The sequence below is a fragment of the Grammomys surdaster genome, unplaced genomic scaffold (genome assembly GCF_004785775.1).
Source record: "Grammomys surdaster isolate TR1022 unplaced genomic scaffold, NIH_TR_1.0 97, whole genome shotgun sequence".
Lineage (NCBI taxonomy): Eukaryota > Metazoa > Chordata > Mammalia > Rodentia > Muridae > Grammomys > Grammomys surdaster.
This window is the reverse complement of record NW_021604576.1, coordinates 8,420,929-8,442,546: the sequence shown is the minus strand read 5'-3', so window position 1 is coordinate 8,442,546 and position 21,618 is coordinate 8,420,929. Positions and strand designations below refer to the sequence as shown.

The 21,618-nt window shown below is 36.9% G+C and overlaps 2 protein-coding genes across 6 annotated transcripts in view; both read right to left on the bottom strand.

Annotated features, from left to right (window-relative positions):
- Positions 1 to 5,377, bottom strand: part of Coq3 (coenzyme Q3, methyltransferase) — a 41,080-nt gene extending 35,703 nt beyond the window's left edge. The window contains exons 1-2 of one of the 3 annotated variants that reach the window (XM_028780368.1): positions 5,263 to 5,368; positions 3,923 to 4,038 (exon numbers count right to left, since the gene is read on the bottom strand). The gene's annotated coding sequence lies outside the window, so the exon portion shown is untranslated. Of the gene's footprint in view, positions 1 to 3,922; positions 4,039 to 4,773; positions 5,123 to 5,262 lie in introns of those variants that run through there. The other 2 variants (XM_028780358.1, XM_028780375.1) reach the window with 2 other exon arrangements.
- A 3,307-nt stretch (positions 5,378 to 8,684) lies between these two features.
- Positions 8,685 to 21,618, bottom strand: part of Pnisr (PNN interacting serine and arginine rich protein) — a 27,204-nt gene continuing 14,270 nt past the window's right edge. For 2 of the 3 annotated variants that reach the window (XM_028779676.1, XM_028779684.1), the window contains exons 6-12: positions 21,103 to 21,293; positions 18,923 to 19,060; positions 15,449 to 15,548; positions 14,670 to 14,723; positions 13,418 to 13,588; positions 10,493 to 11,579; positions 8,685 to 10,259 (exon numbers count right to left, since the gene is read on the bottom strand). In XM_028779676.1, the coding sequence (XP_028635509.1) occupies positions 10,229 to 10,259; positions 10,493 to 11,579; positions 13,418 to 13,588; positions 14,670 to 14,723; positions 15,449 to 15,548; positions 18,923 to 19,060; positions 21,103 to 21,293 (1,772 nt within the window). In that variant the 3' untranslated portion in view covers positions 8,685 to 10,228. Of the gene's footprint in view, positions 10,260 to 10,492; positions 11,580 to 13,417; positions 13,589 to 14,669; positions 14,724 to 15,448; positions 15,549 to 18,922; positions 19,061 to 21,102; positions 21,294 to 21,618 lie in introns of those variants that run through there. The other variant, XM_028779693.1, reaches the window with a different exon arrangement.

The window sequence follows — 21,618 nt, the reverse complement described above, 5'->3', positions numbered from 1 at the left end:
CAAAATTAAATAAGAAACAACTTAAAGAGACCCCTATCAACCATTGGAAATGAATCAAGACCAAAGTCTCCCAAGAAAGAAAAGAGGGATTAACTGCTTAATTCTAGCAACCCTTTAAAGAAGAATACCAATGCTCCTCAAACTGTTTGAATAAAATAGAAACAGAAAGAATACTATCAAACTCATCCTACAAAGCCAGCATCAACCTCATCAAACCAAGAGAGAAATCCATAGATTAACTATCCTGATTAACACAGATACAAAAATACTCAATAAAATTCTTGCAAGTGCAATTCAAAAACACAATAAGAAAATAATATGTCCGGGCAGTGGTGGCGCACGCAAAAAACCAAAAAAAAAAAAAAAGAAAAGAAAAAGAAAATAATATGACCAAGTTGATTTTATTCCAGAAATATTATCTTGGTTTAAAATATACATATAAGTGCATATAATCTAGCACATAAATAGACTTAAGGACAAAAACAAACAATGTCTCAATCTACGAGGAAAAGATTTTCAGCAAAGTCCAACAACACTTCTCCATCTAAGAGCCCTGAAGAAGCAGGAATAGATGAAGCATAGCTTAATAGAACAAAAGCTATATACAACAAACCTATATCAGCATTTTATTAAAGCCCCGAAAACAGACTTCCTCTTAAATCTAGAATGAGGCAAGGCTGTCCATTCTGTATACCCTTATTAACTACAGTGCGTAAGGTTTTAGCTAGAGCAGTAAGGTACAAGAAAGAAAAAAGAGATACAAATAGGACAGGAAGAAGTCAAATTATTACGATCTGCAGGCTACATGATTCTGTACTTAAAAGACCCTGACTATCCTACCAGAAAGCTCTTAGGTAGGATCAAAAGAATAGGATAGAAAATCAACATGCAAAAAGCAGTACCTTTTATTTATATTTTTTTAAGTTGTGTGTTATGTGTGGTATATTCATGTGAGCCTGTAGCTCACCAACAGGCTTGACTGGCTGGCCAGTGAGCCCCACAATCCTGCTGCCTCTCCTGCCCAGGGCTAGGTTACAGACACATGCTAGGACTTCTTTTTTCATGGGTGCTGAGGATCCCGACTTAGGTCCTTATGTTTTTGTACTTTACCCACTCACTAAGCAGTCCCTTAAGCTCTTAAAATCAGTAACTCTTCTATATATCAATAATAAACTTGCTGAAAAATTGGGGTGGGGGGGCTTCCATTCACTAAAGCATAAAACCAACCTAGGAATAATCTAACCAAAATGCGAGGAGATCTCTATAGTGAAAATTTTAAAACACTGAAGAAACTGAAAACAGAACTAGGTGGAAAGATCTCCTATGTTCAATGGCTGGACCAAATTAATATCATGGAAACGGGTGTATAACTGAAAGCAATCAACAGGTTCAATGAAGATCCATCAAAATTCCAAGGAGATTCTTCACAGAACTAGAGAAAGTAATCCTAAAGCTTACATAAAAGTATAAAAGTTATCAAATAACTTACACAGCAATTAGCATAAAGAACAACACTGGGACTATCACAATATCTAATCTCAAATTATATTACAGAATCACAATAGCAAAAACTGCATGGTACTAGCACAAAAGCAGATATGTAGGTTAATGGAATGGAAATAGGGGACCCTGAAGTAAACTAGACTGTTATAGCCACCTGAGTGTTGGCTACACTGCAAAAAAGACACACTGGTGAAGCCAATCTCTTTGACAAACACTGAGAAGATGGACTTTCGCATGCAGCATGGAACGATATCCATATTTCTCACCCTGCACAAGTCAATTAAAAAATGGAGCAAAGTCCTCAATTTAAGATATGAAACTCTGAAAATGCTAAAAAGAAAAAAGACAGAGAAAATAGTGCAATACAGAAGGAAAGATTTCCAAACAGGAATCCAATATCACAGAAAAGCTCAAAAACTTATAAACAGATTGTGAGAAATTATGAGTCTCTGACAGCAAAGGAAATAAACACAGTGTAAAGAGATAGCCTACAGAATGGGGAAAAAAAAGATTTTGCCAAAACATATGTGTATGAGACAACGGATTAATTTCCAAGATATATAAAGAATAGCAAAAATTAGTCCCGCCTCCCTAAACCATACAGTCACAACTAACTGAAAAACAAAAAACAAAACCAGGGCAGTGAGTAAAAGCTCTTCCCATTACATTGTACTCCTGAGTTCAACCCCCAGAACCTACATGGTAGAGAGAACCAAATCCCACGTTATCCTCTGACCTCCATACATATGCCCACAATCACACAAAACAGATACATAGGGGGAAAACTACACAAACACAAATGCTCAGTAAAGCTTGAAAAAGTATTCAACAACATCAGCTCTCAGGGAAAAATACAAGGAAACTTATGCAGTAACTATGGAGATCAGTGTGGAGGTTCCTCAAAAAACACACAAACAAACGAAAAAACAGAACCATCATCAGATGCAGACACACCATTCCTTGGTCTGTAGCCAAAAGAGTCTTAAATCAACACACAGAATACTTCCACATCCACCCTTATAACTCAAGTATTCACAGTAGCCAAGGAATGGAAGCAGCCTACACATCCACCAACAGATATAGAAAATTTAGTATACACACACAATAAAGTTTTATTTAGCCTTAAGAAAAATAAAATTATGATATTTTCAGGAAAATAAATCAAGTAAAAATCAATTAGGCAAAATAAGCCAGATTCAGAAAAATGAAGACCACATTTTTTTTTCTCATATCTTAAACCTAAATTTAAAATTATAGCTGGGTCTGGTGGTCCATGCCTTTAAGAGCATGGCCTACCTGGTTTACAACAGCAAGTTCCAGGTCAGTCAGGACCACATAGTGAGACCAAGTCTCAAAAACAAGGAAAAAGTATAATCAGAGGATCTAAGCAAAGAATATTTGTGTATTGTGCAGGTTTTCTTTATTTCACTTTGTGAGTCTTAAAATAGTTTTCTCTTTTAATCACAAAGTTCAGTATAAGCTGTCTCTCCAACACTTGTGTCAGCATTCAGTCTCTCTCCCTGTAGACAGCTGAGTCACTAGACTTGTGTGCAAGTTTCCAGAAACTTTTTATACATACACCATTATCTTAATGTATAAATTCCTGCCATTTTACATAACATACACATTCTCCTGCTGCTTTCTTTCTTTTTTTAATCTACCAGTTTTTCTTGGAGACTGCTTCTTAATATTGTATAAAGAGGCTCTTTTGCTTTGAGTAAGAACTTTACAGTAACCCATTGCATGGCTCTGTTACAATTTATTCAAGTAGCACTTTATTTAGGGGCATGTAGCTTATTTTTCTAACACAAAAAATATGGAACTGAATTAAATAGGTAATTTTCTGTAGGTTCCTTTAGGTAAAATACCAAACAATTGTCCAAATGTGAGCAATGGTCATTCATAGATATTGAATCAATTTATAAGCATACAGATAAGTATCTAGTGCCTGGTGACTCACACTGACCATTCAATGCTAATTAGATATTTCTATCCTTGATAATTAGCAACAATGCTTTACTAAGGTAGTTTCAGTTGTCATAGGTGAGGTAAAATACCTTTTCTTAAATATGATCATCATTTACATACCACTTTTGCCTTCTTGTGGTCTGCATAAATGTTTTTCCAATTTTTGTTGTTGTCTGTTTGTGTTACTGTTGTTTCTGAGTTGGGGATCGCATGCTGTATCCCAGCTGTCCTGAAACTTGCTGTGGAGTCCAGGCTGACCTCAGGATGGTTAACACTTATTTTTATTTTACCTGTTTTTTTGTTTGTTTGTACATTGTGTGTACCCTGTGTTTGCCCTATCCACGAAAGCCATCTGAATCTAATGGGACTGGGGTTGTGGGACCCAGTTGGGAACAGTCATGTTGGTGCTGTAGTCAGCTTCTAGCATGCATGCTGGCGAGCTCAAAATCACCTGTAATTCCTTTTGTGAGGACTCTGCTGCTGTTCTCTGGCCATCACAGACACTTTCACACACAGGGCAAACATTAAAAGCTGGGGTGTGGTGGTATACACATCTAATTCAAACACCTGGGAGGAAGAGGCAGGCAAATCCTTGAGTTCAAAGCTAGCCTGATCCACATAGTGAGTTTCAGTTATTCTAAACAAACAAACATTATGTCTCATGATATTTGTCATTTCTAGTTCTCATGACAGTCACTTTCAAGGAGTATACATGGCTTCTTAGGAACTTGCCATGTGTCCCTTCCTGCCCTCTAACACTAGTTCTTCATGTCATTCAAGACTCCATGATTCCAAAAACAGAATAGATGCTCCTCCTACAAAATTTACAGTTTTATTGGTTCTTTTCTAATTTCTTTATTATAAAAGGGCACACATTAAAAGATTGTTTAAAAATGAACTAGAGATGTTCTGAATCTCTGGAACAATGACTAGGATTGTTCTGGAGGACAAAGTTCAGACAATAAAAGAATATAAAAGTATATAAAGACAATAAAAGCATATAAGAGACAATAAAAGAATATAAAATCATCTATCCAGATAATTAAAGTTGGAATCATATTTCCATCTAGATCTCCAAGTTCACTAATATTTATACCTTGCTCTCTTAAAAACGATCCTAATCATTTTTTTTCAGTAGGATTTAAGTAGGTTTTATTGTTGTTACTGTCATATTAAAACTCCCAACCACACACATACATACATATATATGTATTTTCTTGTACAGAATGAACCTAATTTTCTGCTTACTACTTTGAGAGTTCAAAATCTATAGCATCAAATGCAATTAGTTACTTTCTTTACCTTATTTGCCAGTCAAGAGCATAAACGCCTTAAATTCTTTGGCGGGGGTGGTAAGATAGTGAGCAACAAAATAGTTAAACAGTGCTATGAAGTTCCCCGGTGTATCTTTCTTGGTTTGGTAAGGAAAGCAAGAAGAACCACCTCCAGGTTCCAGCAAGTCGAATGGCAGCTCCCGTGCTACAAGATCATAGAATTCAAATAAAATATCGCAAAGGTCGTAGGCTACGTGGCGGCGGCACACGGGGAACGCTCCCTGAGGCCCAGTTCCTTAGTCCTCAGCTTTTTCCTGGCTTCTCAGAGCTAGAGGGTTGTAGCCACTGGAGAGAGCAACACCTAGTCCTGAAGGTCAACCAGGATGAGTTCGGGGTGGCATGGCACTGCTTTTAAACTGAACCCACATTGGCGGACAGTCGCCCGCTCTCTGCGCGCGTGCGCAGAGCCACCACGGGCAACCGAGGCATGCGGAAGAGCCTCCGCACCGACACTCACCCGACCATGAAGTTACGCGAGGAGGCTGGGCTACCGCGCTGGGGCACCCGAACGCAAGCGTTTCTAGGAAACGAACCCCACGAAAGCTCAGCCTCCCACCTCTCCACGTCGCGAAAAGAATCCTATTCCTTTTCCGGTCCCTCTCACAACAAATCCCCACCGGAAGGGTTCCGCCTCCCACACGCGCAGATGCCGGCTTTTGCATTTGCATTAGTTAGTGTGAATTTGTGGCCACTGTTAATTCGAGCTCGTCTATCAAATTATGTCTGCAATGAAATAATTAAATGTTCCTAATAAAAGGCCACGAATACCTACCTTCTTTTCCTACGAATCACGCCTTGCTGTTTTCAAAATAGTTCCTCAGACACGTGTGCATGCTAGGAAGACCCTGACACTAAAGCTTAAAATCAAGCATGGAAGGAAGCACTTCTTCAGAGAAACTCATTGTCCAAGGCGCTCAAGTACCACAGAGACCAAAAATCCGAATTTAAAGTATATTTTCTGAAGCTGACCTATTACTCTATCCAGGATACACCGTAAGTAGCAGAAAACTCGTAATACTCAGTTTAGACAAAGTTGATTTGAAATAGAAACGGGGTCAGTTCATAAGATTCTACTTCATACTAGTTCTTTTTTTTTCTCAATTTGACATTAATTAGATTCACCAGGAAATAGGGACCCTCACTTGAATTACCTTCATTAGACTGGACTGCGGTACGTTTGTGGGTCGTTTTTGTTTTTTGTTTGGTTTTTCGAGACAGGGTTTCTCTGTGTAGTCTTGGCTGTCCTGGAGCTCACTCTGCAGACCAGGCTAGCCTCGAACTCAGAAATCCATCTCCCTCTGCCTCCCAAGTGCTGGGATTAAAGGCGTGCGCCACCACTGCCCCCTTGACTAACGATATACGTCCCTAAGGGAGGGTCCAGCCCTTTGGAAGTGGAACTGGGTTCTGTTATGATCTGGTCCTGGCTTCCCTCAGTGATTGATTAGGATCTCTGAGCCAAAGAAACTCTTTTCTAGAATTGCTTTTAGTCAGTATTTTATCACAACAAAAAGCAAACCAGGAACCGTTTTTTAAAAAACTAAATAAAAAAGCCTTTCTTCATTAAAAGAAGGGTAAATTCTTAAAATTTAGGGAGTCATTCTACATTTCAACAGGCAGTGCCATCCTTTAAATCAGCAAAACTTACTAAGTTCTCATTTACATCCTCTGAGCAAAAATACTAACCTCATAAATCAGCTGCTGTATCCGAGAGTCCCTGTGTTTGGAGATATATGGTCATTTCTCCAAATGAAGGTAGAAGGTTTTATACAAAAGTGAACATGTCCTGTTTTTGTTGGATTGGCAGATCCAAGGAAAGTCCATGGTGCAAGCATGGTTAACATTCTAAGGACTTCCTGTGCATATACTGTACTTACATTAAGTGTACAATACCCAGCTTCACAGCCATCCCAGCCTCAACAAAGTCCCAGCTTCAACGAAGGCCAGAAGTGATATGCTTAAATACTGGTAGGAAGCAAAGAACTCTCTAAATCCCCCACACAGCAACAAAAGGCTTTTCTGTAAGTTAAGCCTGAGCTGTGTGAGAAATAAAATTGTAGTGATTGTAATGCAGTATGTAGCCATTGTAGAAAATCCCCAGAGTAACTCTAGTCTCACTTATGAACAAGTTGTAAACTACCTCATTCATATTTTAGAAAACTCAGCATCCATTTAACATTCATAATGTGTTCTAGTTCTTTAATAAAAAAAAAATGAAGGCCAAGTCACTTTGTGTCTATACAAGTTTTATCCCTTTGAACAATCTACTACTACATCCACCCAGCTCAATGAGTTTTTGGATTTACTCAAAGTCTATCACATGGTATCCACTCTGAAACTCCATCTTGCCAAATTCCACTTAAAACCGAACTTAAAGGGGAGGTGGAGAAATGGCTCAGTGAGGACCCAATTTTCAGTTTTCACATTGTGACTCACAACCAACTCCCTATCTAGGGCACCTAACACTCTCTTCAGGTCCTTTTGGGTACTCTAATACAGATATACATTCACTATCATTAATTCAATTTAGAAACTTCAATGTTAAAAATTTTTTAACTGATAATAGGAATTTTTAGCCTTATGCAACTCCTAAAAATTTCCAAATAAAAAGTTTTAAAGCTTAAGAGTCTAGAGAGATCACACAGAGACTCCATTAAAAAAAAAAAATCAATCCTGGAGCCCCTTGGTGAGATTGTTTAGTGATTGAAAGCACTGGCTGCTCCACCATAGGACCCAGGTTTAATTCCCAGCATGCACATGGTGGCTCATAACTGTTAACTCAAGAACACATATAGTGGAGACCAATGAAGGCAAAATACCAATACACATAAAAGATATACATTTAAAAGTATTTTTAAGAAGTTGCAAAGGTCTTCTTCCATTATTCTTCATATTTCTTTAAAGACTATACTAAAATGGACTATATTTGGGCATTTACCTATTGTGGAGTACTTCAGAAAAAGTCGACAAGACAGAAAACATACATTACTGGAATTGCACAATATTGATATTTTGGGGCCTTAAACAATCTTGTAATTCTCCTAATGGAGTGGAGTCCACCCATATTCACAAGAACACTATGACTCCTACACTAGAGAATGCTGACTCCTTCAGCTTTTTTCATACTTATTATATATATGCAGCCATGCACAGAGCAAATGTGTAAGAGTTACAGAACAATATTATTTAAATGTAATGGTATTATTAAATACTAAGAATATCATTATTAAAGTGAAAATATGACTTGCAGATTGTTCTGCAGCACCTCTAATCCATGTTCATGTGTGTGTGTCTGTGTGTGTATGTACCATGTGTAGGTAAGTACAACACACAGAGGCTAGAGAAGCGTGTCTTATCCCTAGGGCTGGAGTTACAGGAAGTTGTGAGCCACCTAGTGTAGGTCCGGGGAAGCGAACTTGGGTCCTCTGTAAATGCTCTTAACCACTGAGCCATCTCTCCAGACTTTCAAAAGGGATTGATCTCTTAAAGGAATTCTGATCAACCAATTCAGATTGGCTGTCTTGATTGACTGTATTCATTTTTCAAACATGTCGTTTTAAAAAGTATTTTATAACCAAAGTTTACATCTAACATTCATATATAATTTAGCATTCACATCCTAAATTATGTAAGCCCTATTTAAAAAAGATTTACAAGTCAAATAAATACTGTGTTACATGTAAAGGAAATAATTTTCCACAAAAATCTGACAGTTGGGAATACAATCATAACGCAGGTGTATCTACTAGTAATCATGAATACTTTGTTGGTTTTAAAAAGTTAAATTTAATGATAAAAAGTGTGTAAATTATTAAGCAAAACTGGCGAATTCCTTTTGGTTTTCATTTGTATGTCTAAAAATGTATGTATCATAGCCAGCAGAATTTTTCAGTTGAATTTTATTTTGAAAATAATACTTCACTTGAAGATTGTTCTAAAACACTTTAAGGTATGAAAATTTTATACAACTTATCTATTACAAATTAATCAGAATTCTTCAATTAGATACACTGTGTTAGCTCACCTACATAAAAAATATTGCACATTTTGTCTCCAGATATTACTGACTAAATTGTATAGAACTCCAAACTACTTATTCTGTGAAATGGCAACTTTATAAATATTGTAACTAAATGCACTGTAAACAGCCATCTTGGTAAACATGCATTTATTCACAGATTTATTTCCTTTAGATAAATGCGTAACTGCTCAAAATTAAGATGCTATGTCGAGGTACAGGAATGCACAAACAAATCTATTTCTGTCTTCATTTCGAGGAAACACTGATCTTGGCAAAAACCTGGCATTATTTTCAAATGAACTATTGCTGGTAAGAAAGCGTAATACTTTGTCTTCTGTGTTCTGCACTTGTACTTCTCTTTTAGTTGAAATTTGAAAAGCAATGTTTTCAGAGATTCAACTATCACTGTTTAAGTGTATTATCTTAAAAACTCAGACCCTGAAGCAGCTGAACACTTGGCAAAATGCCTACTACTCATTAAGCCATGACTCATTCTAGACCATTCACTGGTCGGTGGTTTTTGGAAACTGAGAAAATCAGACCATTTTAATGTTATGTAATTGACACAATCCTACATAACACAATATTCCTCCATTAAGCTGAGGTCATATTATATTTTTAAAATATAAATATATTGAATCCTAAGTCCTATTTCTTAATGGGTAACCCCAAGGTGTTATGCATGTAAAACAGGAGTGACTATATAGTTTCAGACTATTAGTGTCAAATAGTCATTACAAATAACGCTACTGGTGTAATGGCCTGATTGTTTCCAGCAATTTCATTTTACAGGAGTGAATAACATTTCATACAGAGAATATATTACTTGAACACTGCCCCACCCCCCCACATAAAAAAAATGTTTAGAAAGCTGATCAGATGACTTTAAAGAAAAGTAAGGTCATTTTCTGGCCCTTTCCCACACCTTTAAAATTGGAATTTGACAAAAGTCCAAGGGCACAATTTACAAACTTTGACAAACTATTCTTGAAGAAGATGTGAGTAACTTTTAAAACCTGTTATACAAAACTTCAGCTGCCTTTTTATAAAAGTACGTTCCTTAGATTAAAATCATAAAATTAAGGTGCAAGAGTTTAACAAAAATGAACTAAAGAGCTTTATTGACATCACAGTACATTCAAGAATAATTTTGAGAACATTACAGCTGAAAGAGAATGGCATATTTATAGTCTTATTAAGTACTATTTCTTGAAAAAAATGTAATACAAAGAAATCCTATTAAGTAACTTGGAGCAGCATTTGGAAAAAGACACCTATTTACAGAATTTAAAAAAAAAATCTGGTTTCACCTACACAGCCACAATGTGCCTCTATAATGAGACAAGCCCTTAAACTCATGGAATTTTTTAAAAACGGCATCATGGCATTCTTGCCACATCATTCCTCAGCGCTTACGACGGGGTGGGGTTGTTGATCTGAAAGAAAAAAAAAGGGAAAAGACAAAATTTAAAAATAAAAATGTATTTATACTTAAAATCTGCAATATAAATAAATACTTTTATACAGGATTTCTAACATTATTTTAAAGTATTTAACAAATACCAAACTGAGTTTATAAAAGAGAGAGAGAGAAAGGACACTTTCAACTTTGAATAAATTCAAAAAACTTAAAAAAAAATCAGACAAAATACTTTAAAAAGTATACTACCTTGATCGGGACTTAGACTTGTGTTTGCGGCTTGCCTTCTTACCAGACCTTTGAGATTTCTCCGTGGAGCGCGACCGACTATGTTTAGGCTTCTTAGCCTTCTTTTCTTTGCTACTTCCGGGGGATTCAGAACTGCTCCTTCCACTAGAATCAGAACCTGAATGCTTTTTACTATCTTTGGTAGCATTTTTCTTACTATCCTGTCTAGAGTCGTGTCTTATGACTTTAACAGATATAGAACCACTCCTACAGAAAGTTCTCTCACTTTCTCGCTTCCTTTTTAACCGATCATCCTGACTACTAAATTTAAAATCTTTTTCTTCCCTTTTCTGTTTTTCTTTTCTTTTATCCTGTTCACGGTCCCTTTCCTTATCTTTCTTTCTCCTGTCTTTATCTACACTTCGACTCCTCTCCTTTTTCCTGTCTTGTTCTTTAGCCTCACCTTTATGCTTATGACTGTTCCCACTAAGATTTCCACGTGGATCCTCAATTTTACGCCTATCTCGACTCCTACTGCGACTGGAACGATTGGTTCGTCTATCTCTTGAGCGGCTTCTGCTTCTACGTCTGTCTCTGGAAGGGCTCCGGTTTCTTCGTCTTTCTCTTTCAATGCTACTTCTATGAGATCTCCTCCTATCCCTCAGCTTCACCCTAGTCCTGCTGCTGTCTATTTTAACTCTGCGAGAGTAGCTCCTACTCCTGCTCCGTCTAGCTTTCACTGTGGGAGACCTGCTCCTACTGTGTCTCTTTTTCCTCTTAGGAGAGGAGGAGCGAGAGGACGTGCAGCTGCTGCCTGAGCTGGAGCTGTACGAAGAACTGGAGACGGAGCTGCTACTGCTGCTAGTCCTGCTGTTGCTACTGGAGCTGCCACTACTGCTGCTGCCTGACCTACTCCTCCGCTCCTTCTCTTTCCCCTTATGCTCTCTTTTGGGCTCTAAAACTGATGGAGCTTCATTTGGAGTTCTTTTCTTTTCATTAACCGCATCACCGTCTGCTTCACTTGCTTCTAGAAGTGATAAACTATTTTGCTCTCTGTGAATAAATTCATTCATCTCTTTTGTAACCCTTTCTGTTTGTTGCTTTTCTTCTGAAACAGAAAAAAAAAGACACAGAAAGCTAAATAAGAAACAAAACATTCTCATACTATCAAATTATGACAATAGTTTCATCTTTATTAGAATTAGGGTGAAAACCCCATAAGTAATTAAAACTGTCTAAGAGCTACATTAAAAAGGTATTCCCACATTTCATTTACCTAATGTATCATTAGTCTTAATATTTCAAACACTGCATCAAAAAGAACAGAAACTTTTTTTTTTCCACAGCAAATCTTCAAGGTCTACCTATGTCAACCCATCAGTTGAGTACATTTCAAATACTTAACAACCACATGTGGTTAGAATGGTTACCATTCTAAACAAACAATAAAAGTATCAAAATGCAGGGGTCCATATGACAGAAGAAAAGACTTCCCTCTTGTACAGTAGTAGTAAATTAGAGATAAGCGGTGGCTGGGTATAGTGGCTTTTATCCCAGTACTTGGGAGGCAGTGGCAGGAGGGTCAGCCAGGTCTATACAGTAAGCTCCAGGACCTCGAGCACTACCAAGAGAGACCCTTATCTCAAAAGAGAAGAAAGAAAAAGAAAGAAAACCAAATAAACCAAACCAAAACCCCAACAATAACGACAACAAAACAAAACGAGACCAGCAGTGATTTTTAGAGAAATTTTAACAAAGATTTCCTAAGAGCTATCCAAATATTTTTTCAAAAATTAAACCTAACACTCTCTCATTATTCCTTGTATTATCACATAAACACTCAACAAAAACTGTACCTATGCAAGTGTCTTAATAAAGTGTTTCCATTTCTAATCTTCTATTTTCCCTAAACATCTACATTTTTTTCAGTAATTTTAAGTATACTCCATCATTACAAAAGTCTATTCTCTTTTTTTTTCAAAAGTATATTTTCATTGTAACAATTTTAACATAAAATAAATGTACCTAAATACCCTGGTTTATGATCATGGGGACAAATGGCTCCTACATCAAAATAAAAAGATAGGAAAAATACAATGTGATCTCACCTATAACACATGCTTACAATGGAGCCTCCAGTTCTATGTTACACTATTTCTACTTTCAAACTAAAACTGTGGTGATACAGTATTATGAAACAATCTCTTACATTCTAAGAGATTGTAACTTTTGCTGGACCTCACAGCCAAAGTTAGTAATACACCTTGAGGTCACTTAAGACAGAAGACTACTATCTAACTGTGCACTCAGATTATTTGTTTACGCAGCTTTTTAAAGGAAAATGTAACAATCACTTTTACTTGCCTTGGATTTCTCATGGAATCAACTTTAAGCTAATGCAAAGCTGTAATCTTAAATTATTACTCTTCTATTCCCCTGACCTGGACATGTGTGTCCACATCATTTGTTAAAAAGCAGAAAAAAAAATGTTGAAAGCAACTTCCTAAAACTGATCATAAAGTTTGGAAGCAACCATTTATGAACACTGGTTGATAAAGAATAATGTTTATCTGGGTCAGCTGAGATCAGTTATAGCCAGTGACTTAATCCCTTGTGAAACTCTGTTCAAGATTTCTGTACAGTTTTCCATTGTTTCCCCTGTAGGATGCCTTCTGTGCTGTTTAACACATTCAGAGCAAAAGCCCTTTGTTAGGGACAGACAGATACATAAGGATAGACACAGGTACAGAAGCAGAGGACACAGTGAACAGAAAGTAGAAAATTGAAATGTGAATTGTTCTTGCTCATGGTTAAATGACTCCAAGGGAAAGTTCTTTTATGCACTCATGTATTACTAGTGACTTGGAGTAAAAAACTAACATGCATAATCCACTCACAAAAGCAAATATGAAACTAGACAAACGCCACAGAAACCTAATCAATCACCTTCCATCTGTTTATCTTGTAACAGCTGCTGTTCTTTCTCTTTTCTCCAAAAAGCTTCTTGTTTTTGCCGGATTCGGTGTCGTAACTCTTCATCATCAGTATCAGATGACTCAGAACCTCGGTCACTCCTCTCATCTTCACTGTCTCCTGATCCATAACCACCCAGTCCACCTGTGTGCATAAAACTCAATCCATCATGTGCAAACATTACACGAGCCACTAAAAACTTTTTAAGATCAGAGAAGAAACTTTTATTTTGTTTTTCATTGCCTTTTCCTGGAAGAATATGCTTGTTCAGGGTGGGGAGTTTAAGTTTTCAGAATCCTCAGACAATGGTGATACTAAAATCTTATTCCTTGGACTACTTAACTATTTCTCACCACCAAGGAATTATAATAATGGCTTTTATTGTCCATACTAACCAACAAAAGCATTTAACATGGCAAAAATGAAGTTATACCAATCCAACTACTATAATAAATTGAGAATGATTCTGAAAATATTTCTCAAGTTAATTATTTTATTGTTCAGTTTCCTAAAATCAGGAAGGACATTAAACAAATTTTCTCTAGTAACTTAGAATAATATAATTCTCACTGGTAAAAAAATGATGTGACTTACTCCCCACCCAGAAGTGATCTCAAAAGTATAATACCAAAATTACGTGGGCATTTTAGTCTACCCATTTCTCTTGTTCCCCACACAAATGAACATGAAGATGTGGAAAAGGCAAATTCAAGCTTTAGTCTTCATAACATGCAAATAGCAAACTATGAACACATTACTGTTGTAAGATAAACCCATTGCCTCTATTGAAACTTGATTTGCTCCAATACAATTCAACAAGTTCATTACTGTCTAGGTAAATTCCTATGTACGTAAGCCTTAATTTTAAAAGTGAGTTTAGAAACTACTTAGACTAGGGTAAACCATTATCTACTAAGTACAAACTATGTGTACATAATATGTAACATATAATTACACATTATATATTACATACACACTGGAACAATTAATGAGGAAACCCTCCATTCAACTCACCCAAATGAACTACATTAACTCTCCCATTTATAATCATTCTACCATGAATGTTCACGCAAAGAACCTAGATAAAGCTTTTAGAGACTGAAGCCTGACTTCTAAGATGATTTCATAAACTAAGTAGGAACAGTGCATTTCTCAATAGAACAAGTAGAAAGACAAGTCAGTGAGTCTCCCTTTAGCCCTCTCACGCGCACACTGAGACACTTACCGAGGCCGGTGAGGGAGGCCAGTGCACTGGACTGTGCCAGCTGTTTTGCAGGAGCTTTGTATCACATCAACAACAGGAACAACATGTTAACACAAATAGCCACGATTTCATAGTCATGAGAGTCTACGGTATTTGTTAAATCTACTACTATCGCTGCTTTGTGGGGAGAAAAGAAACATTAAAAACATAACATTCATTTTAAACCAGTAGTATGTCTGGCTTTGAAATCAAAATTCTGATGTGAGTTGAAATTGGTTCATGATGAGGAAAAAGTTGATAAGTATATTTGTATTTCTTTCTCTGAGATATGGCACATAATTTTTCATTTTCTAAATGTTTTTAAAGTGTTACTAAAATAATATGGGAAGGTGGTTGTCACTGTTTCATAAGAATTAAAACTGAAAATTCTGAAGGTTTGTTGTAATTCATAATTCATTTAAAATGTACAGAAGCCACACAGCAATACCAAGACAACTATTTTTAAAAACAAAAAAAGCCTCAAGTGAAATAAGAAAGTGAACATGAAAAATTTTCCAAACCGTGTCTTAGAGTACTACACAGGATGAATGTTATCTGTGCTTAGGTAGGTCAGAGAAAATAAAGTTCTCTACAGTTCCAATAGAATATCTATAAGCTGAAGCTTTCCCAAAGAGTTTAACACATGCAAGGAGAAAATATTTAAATATGTGATAGAAATCCAGAGGACAAAAAAAGTCCAAAATAAGCAATGAAATAAAAATTCCCCTACAAAAATAAGACCAAGAACACCCACAATGTACCTTTCGTTGCTTTCCGATGTGCATCTTTAGCTACATAATAAATTTCTTCATCTGTGACATCCAGAAGAATTTCAGTTAGAAGCATTTTTGTCAACAACATCTAAGGAAGAATATTATATAGTTTCTAGTTTAATTTTAATATATTTGATTATTTTCAAAATAATTAAAATGTAAAATTCTTTTTAATTAAAATATTTTAAGATCAAACTGGTCACTACTAAGGAATGTCTTGAAAAATATTAAAACATTAAAAATTGAAAAACAAATCCTTCAAGTTCATAGGTATCAAAGAGTGAGTACCTGTGATCTCAGCAGAACAAAAGCTGAGACAAAAAGAAAGAAAAAAGCTATAGACTTATCTGCTGAAACCTTGAATTCTCTTGCTAGAAACAAAAAGTAGAAGCTTGTATGAAGCACAATTTCTGTGGCTGAGAAGACAGCTAAGTGGGTAGCTTGCTTACTGTGGAAGCATGGGGCTTGAATTTGGATCCCCAGCATCCAAAAGAAGGTAGGCATGGTGCCCTGCATCTGAAATACCAGCTCATGAGGTAGAGAAAGGCAGGCCTGGGGACTAGCTGGCCAACAAGTCTAATCAATTGGTGCTAGGTTCGGTAGGAAACCTTGTCTCAAAAGTAACTAACTACATAACAAGATAAAGAGCATTAGAAATACCCGATGTAAACCTCTGGCCTCCACACAAGCATGCATGGACACTTGCATATACATACCACTCCCATACACATGTGAAAACACACACACACATGCACACACACACACAGACATAGTTTTCCATAGTTTTAAGTTGAATGTAGCCTTTTATTTAACAGTATTGGTAAGCATTACAATTTCTTAAGTTACTTTTCAAGGATAAAATAAAATTCTGTGAGGGGAAAATAAGAAAAACAAAACAAAAAACAAAGGACAAGGGTACTCTTAATTATGAACTAATATACTCATAAATTATGACAATATCCCAACATATAATAAAATAGAAACACAAGAGATTTGAGTAAGAGATAGATTGTAGCTATGGTTTGAGTATCAACAACTATTTCAAATGTATTTTTAGTCCCTTAGAGTTTGTGTCCATGAGCCTTTATTTACAAAAAACGAGAGTACACTGAATTAACATATTCTGGAGATTATGGGAAAATCACATCTCACAAGGTGATAATGAACTTCATTAAAAAGGCTTTGAGAATTCTCACAGTAAAACAAAAATTAAATTCTGCTCAGTCCCTGTAGTGGTTTGAATGAGAACAGTCCCCATAGGCTCATAGAGTTGAATGCTTGCTCTCCAGTTGGTGGAACTGTTTGGGAAGTATTAGAAGGTATGACCTTGTTATACGTGTGTCATAGATGGGTTGCTTCTTTAGAGGTTTCAAAAACCCCACACTATTCCCAGCTAACTATTTCTGCCTTGTGCTTATGAACCAAGATTTAAGGGATCAGCTACTGCTCCTGCACCACATGCCTGCCTGCCGTCATGCTTCTCACCATAACAGACTCTAATCCTCTGACACTCCAAGTCCCCCGAAGCTCTTTTTCCTGTAAGTCACCTTGGTCATGGTGTCTTATGATAGCAATAGAAAAGTAACAAGACAATTCCCTACTGCCTCCTCCTAAATGGTGTACTCTTTTAATCATTTACAACATTTCCATTAAAAAAATAATAATAAAGAGGGCTAAAAAGATGGCTCAGCAATTAAGAGGACTGACTGTTCTTCCAGAGGTCCTGAGTTCAATTCCAAGCAACCACACAGTGGCTTACAACCTTCCCTCTTCTGGTGTGCCTGAAGATAGCTACAGTGAACTCACATAAATAAAATAAATAAATCTTTGAAAATGTGGAAAAAAATGAATTAATGTTCTCAAGCCTCATATACACTAAAACATTTTAATAATTCTTTATTGTTATTGTATGTGTGTGTGTGGGCTCATGTGCAAAGGTTAGAGGATAATTTTTGGAGTCAGTCTTCTAAGGACTGAACTCAGGTTATCAAGCTTACACAACTGGGTTTTTATCCATTGAGCTGTTTGCTGGCCTGGATAAGTATTATTCTTTGATATTACTGTTACAAAGGAATACATTTGATACTGAATAACCGATGTGTGTGTGTGGGGGGGTCATTTCTTCTGTTCTCAACATTTCTTAGTTGCATATAGTTCTTTAGATAAAGAACTATAGCTTTAAGCTTTCCCATTTCCATGTTTCAAGTCTATTGTTCCTTGTTCAGGTCTTGTTTAGGCAGCCATATTGGTGAAACTTCATGGATATAACCTGACATTTCTAGGAGATACAATCTCATAGCAAATTTCCTGTTTCTCTGGCTTACAATCATCTGGCCCCCTCCCACAATGATTCCTGAGCCATAGGTGCAAGAATTGTGTAATAGATATATCACTTGTAACTAGGAACCACACAATCTCTTGTTCTCTGTCACTTTGATAAATTTTGGGGTTTTATAATGGCCTCTACCTATTGCAAAGAGGTGTCTTTGATTAGGGGTGAGAACTATACTAATTTGTGGTTATAAGGATACTCAGAATGTTGTCAGGGGTTATGGTTGTTTAGTAAAGTGGAAGTCGTAGGTTCTCCTCGAAGACCCATGACTTCACTAGCCCGAGGTAGTTGGCTAGGTCTCCAGTACTTATGCTTCCCTCTTGTTAAGAGTTCCTAAGTCCAATTAGAGAGTTGGTTACCAGCACAGCATACATATCTTCTACATCATTAGGACTTCTGTGTCATGTCATTGTTGTGGTGCTCAGGTATCATAACTAGGTAGAACCACTGGTTGCTTCCTTCCCTTGGAAGCTTGCACAGCCTCTTAGTACCATGAAAGCTAGTCTCTAGAGAGAAGACTTTCAGGTAAGATCCAATGCAGATCCTCTGACTCTTATGTTTGAATTGGTTAGCCAATAACAAAGTGGTCAGCCAAATACATACAGGTAACATTATTACGACTAAGCAGATTGTATTTATGTACTTAGGAATTTATGTGTGTGCACATGTGTGCGTATAACAAAGATTAAGAAAAAAAAGTCCAGCTGGACAGAGATGGTGCACACCTTTAATCCCAGCACTAGGGAGGAAGAGGCAGGCCGACCTCTCTGAATTCAAGGCCAGCCTGGTCTCCAGAGCGAGTTACACAACAGCCAGGGCTAAACAGAAAAACCCTGTCTCAAAAAACCAAACCAAACCAAACCAAAAAACGGATCATAAATTTGAGAGCATGCATGGGAAGGATTAGAGAGAGTAAAGTGAAGGAAAAAGTATGGGATTTCTTTTTAAAATTATTATTAAAAAAAGAGATAGATAATAACTACTTTACAGACCATGGTTCTGTACTTTGTATATTAAACAGATTTTTTTAAGAGCATGGGAAATGTATTTGGGGAATATCTGCACTCTTTACACATGCTTTACCTAGCACATTTATATCTGAATAAACACTTCCTAACAGCATGCCTTACCATTTGGTACTCCTTCTCCTCTTCGGTCATCTCTGGTTCACTGTGCTCTTCTTGGGGAGCTGGAGATGGACTTCTAGTGACTTTCCCACTGCTCACGGCCTCCAGGTTTTCAGCATCTTCATCCTCTTCATCACTATCCTATGGCAACAGTATGGGAGCACAGAATTACAATTACAATCTAAAGTTGAGGAAACTACCATGCAGGAGCTGCTTCTTTCTAAATTTCAGTTTGTTTTTTTTGGTGTTGGCTATAAAGATATGAAGCATGACTCTGGTGGTGCATGCCTTTAGTCCCAGCACTTGGGAGGCAAAGGCAGGGAGATCTCTGAGGCATGGTCTACAGAGTGGGTTTCAGAGCAGCCAGGGATACACAGTGAAACTCTTTCACAAAAAAAAAAAAAAAAAGGAAGGAAGGAAGGAAGGAAGGAAGGAAGGAAGGAAGGAAGGAAGGAAGAAAAAACAGATTTAATTTCTGTTGTTACATATATTTCAGACAATCATTTTCAATGTTCTTTCCTTTTTTTCTTTCCCCCTTGAGAAATCAGTTTCAGACTCATGCCCCAACCTTGTCCCCTGGGAATGCTGACAGTACAGTATCTGCCACCACATGAAGTTCTGAATTTGTACTATTTCACTTAGGAATTTAAAGTGTTACCTGAGGAGAAAAACTATGATTACATAAAGGTTTATGAAATGCAGTTACTTTTTCAATTCAATTTTTTTCTCCACTATGAATTTTGACCTATTTTGTAAATACCAAAGAAAGCATCATATGCAGACATGATTCTTAAACAAATGGCTTGTAGAATTTTGAGTAAATGGACCAGAGTTTAATTTTTATAGTATTATATACTTAACGAATTAGTAATTTATTTAACATGATTTAATAATAATAAATCTCGAGCTGGAGAGATGGCTCAGTACACTGACTGATCTTCCCAAGGTCCTGAGTTCAATTCCTAGCAATCACATGGTGGCTCACAATCATCTCTAATGGGATCCTATGCACTTCGATGCACTCTTCTGGTGTGTGTCTAAAGACAGCTACAGTGTACTCATACAAATAAAAATAAATAAATCTTTACAAAAAGTTTCTTTAAACTTCCATTTTTATTCTGTGTGTATGGTTGTTTCTGTCTTGTGTATCATGTGCTTGCCGAGGCCAGAAGGCATTGGATCTCCTGGGATTAGCGTTACACAGGGTTGAGCTGCCAGGTGGGTACTGGGAATCTAACTCAGGTTTCTTGGAAGAAAAGCCAGTGCTCTTAGCCACTAAGCCATCATCATTCCAACCTCCATAAAGTACTTTGTGAGCATACAGTAAATAGGCAAATAAGAAATAGGTTTACTTCACACTGAGAAATTTTATGATCTTAATACCAAAAAACCCTAGACCATTTTGTAGTCAAAGAAACAGCATATGTTCACTCCTAGCAACTACTGTACCAAGTTAAAAAGCAGATGACTATCTAAATACTCCCATGGACAGAATACTAGAACCAGAGGACAAATATATGTACTACAATCCCAATATATTTAGGAAGACAGAAGAAAAACAATGTCTAAACAAAACACCGTAGAAGAGAAAAATTCCTAAACCCACTCATGCCACAAACTGAGAAATAAACATTTCAAACATTTAAAGCTGAAATTTTCAATGCTATGTCAAAAAGAATGAAACTATTGAAGAGTCAGTAAAACGTATACATGAAGTATCTGTGGAAGGGTAGATTCATCTCCCTATGCTATTTAGCCCTTTTGTTTCATATGCTCCTCTGTTAGGGAGTTGGCTGCACCACAATGAAAAAGTAGAGTTGTGCATTACAATAAAACCAACAGAACAGACTCTTTTAAACTTACTGCCACCCTCCCGTATTTTTCTTTCACTTACCCATAATAACAGAAACAAAAACAGAAACTCCACTAGGCATAAGCATGTACACATAATCTTTGTACTTGGGAATCTAAAGGATGCCGAGTCAACCCCAGCCTGAGGAAGTGTTCAAGGCACCCTGGGATATAACTATATCCCATTTCAGTGAGACATACAGAGCACAACAAACCCAAGCCCCAGCAGACTTGCCCCAAGACCTCTCCAACACTTTATGACGACTGTTCTGTAGACTCAGGCTACTTTTCATACAGACAGAATTATCAGTTTCATGCTAGGCTCTACTTACAAATTTACTTCTTTGAGGTAAACGAGGACCATCCCCTCCTTCAGCATCTTCAGTGGTCTTCTTTTCTTTTTTTGACAACTGTGAACGCTGCTGTTCCATTCTTTCTTTCTCCAATTTCTTCTGCTTTTCACGTTCCATCTTCTCAAGGCCTTCACGAATCCAGGCTGGAAGAGTCCTGCGTTTTACTGCATCTGTTTCACACAAGGGGAAAACAAAATCCCATGTCAATTTAAGTAAAAAATAGTAAGTAAACAAAGGTTTTAAGCATCTATAAATGCCATGAGTAAAAGTAAAATCCTTTAATGTTGTGCTTTAAAAGCCATTCCTTTGAAAAGCAAAACGGAGCACATTCTAATGCTTACAATTTGCCAGGGCACAAACGTGTATTAACCTGTCATCTCATTTAGTGTATACAAAAGCCCTAGGATCATTTCTATTACTCAACCTTTTTGTAGGTGAGAAACTGATGCTCGAAAAGATAAACCCACGTGCTTGCTCAGAGATAAAAAGCCAGTA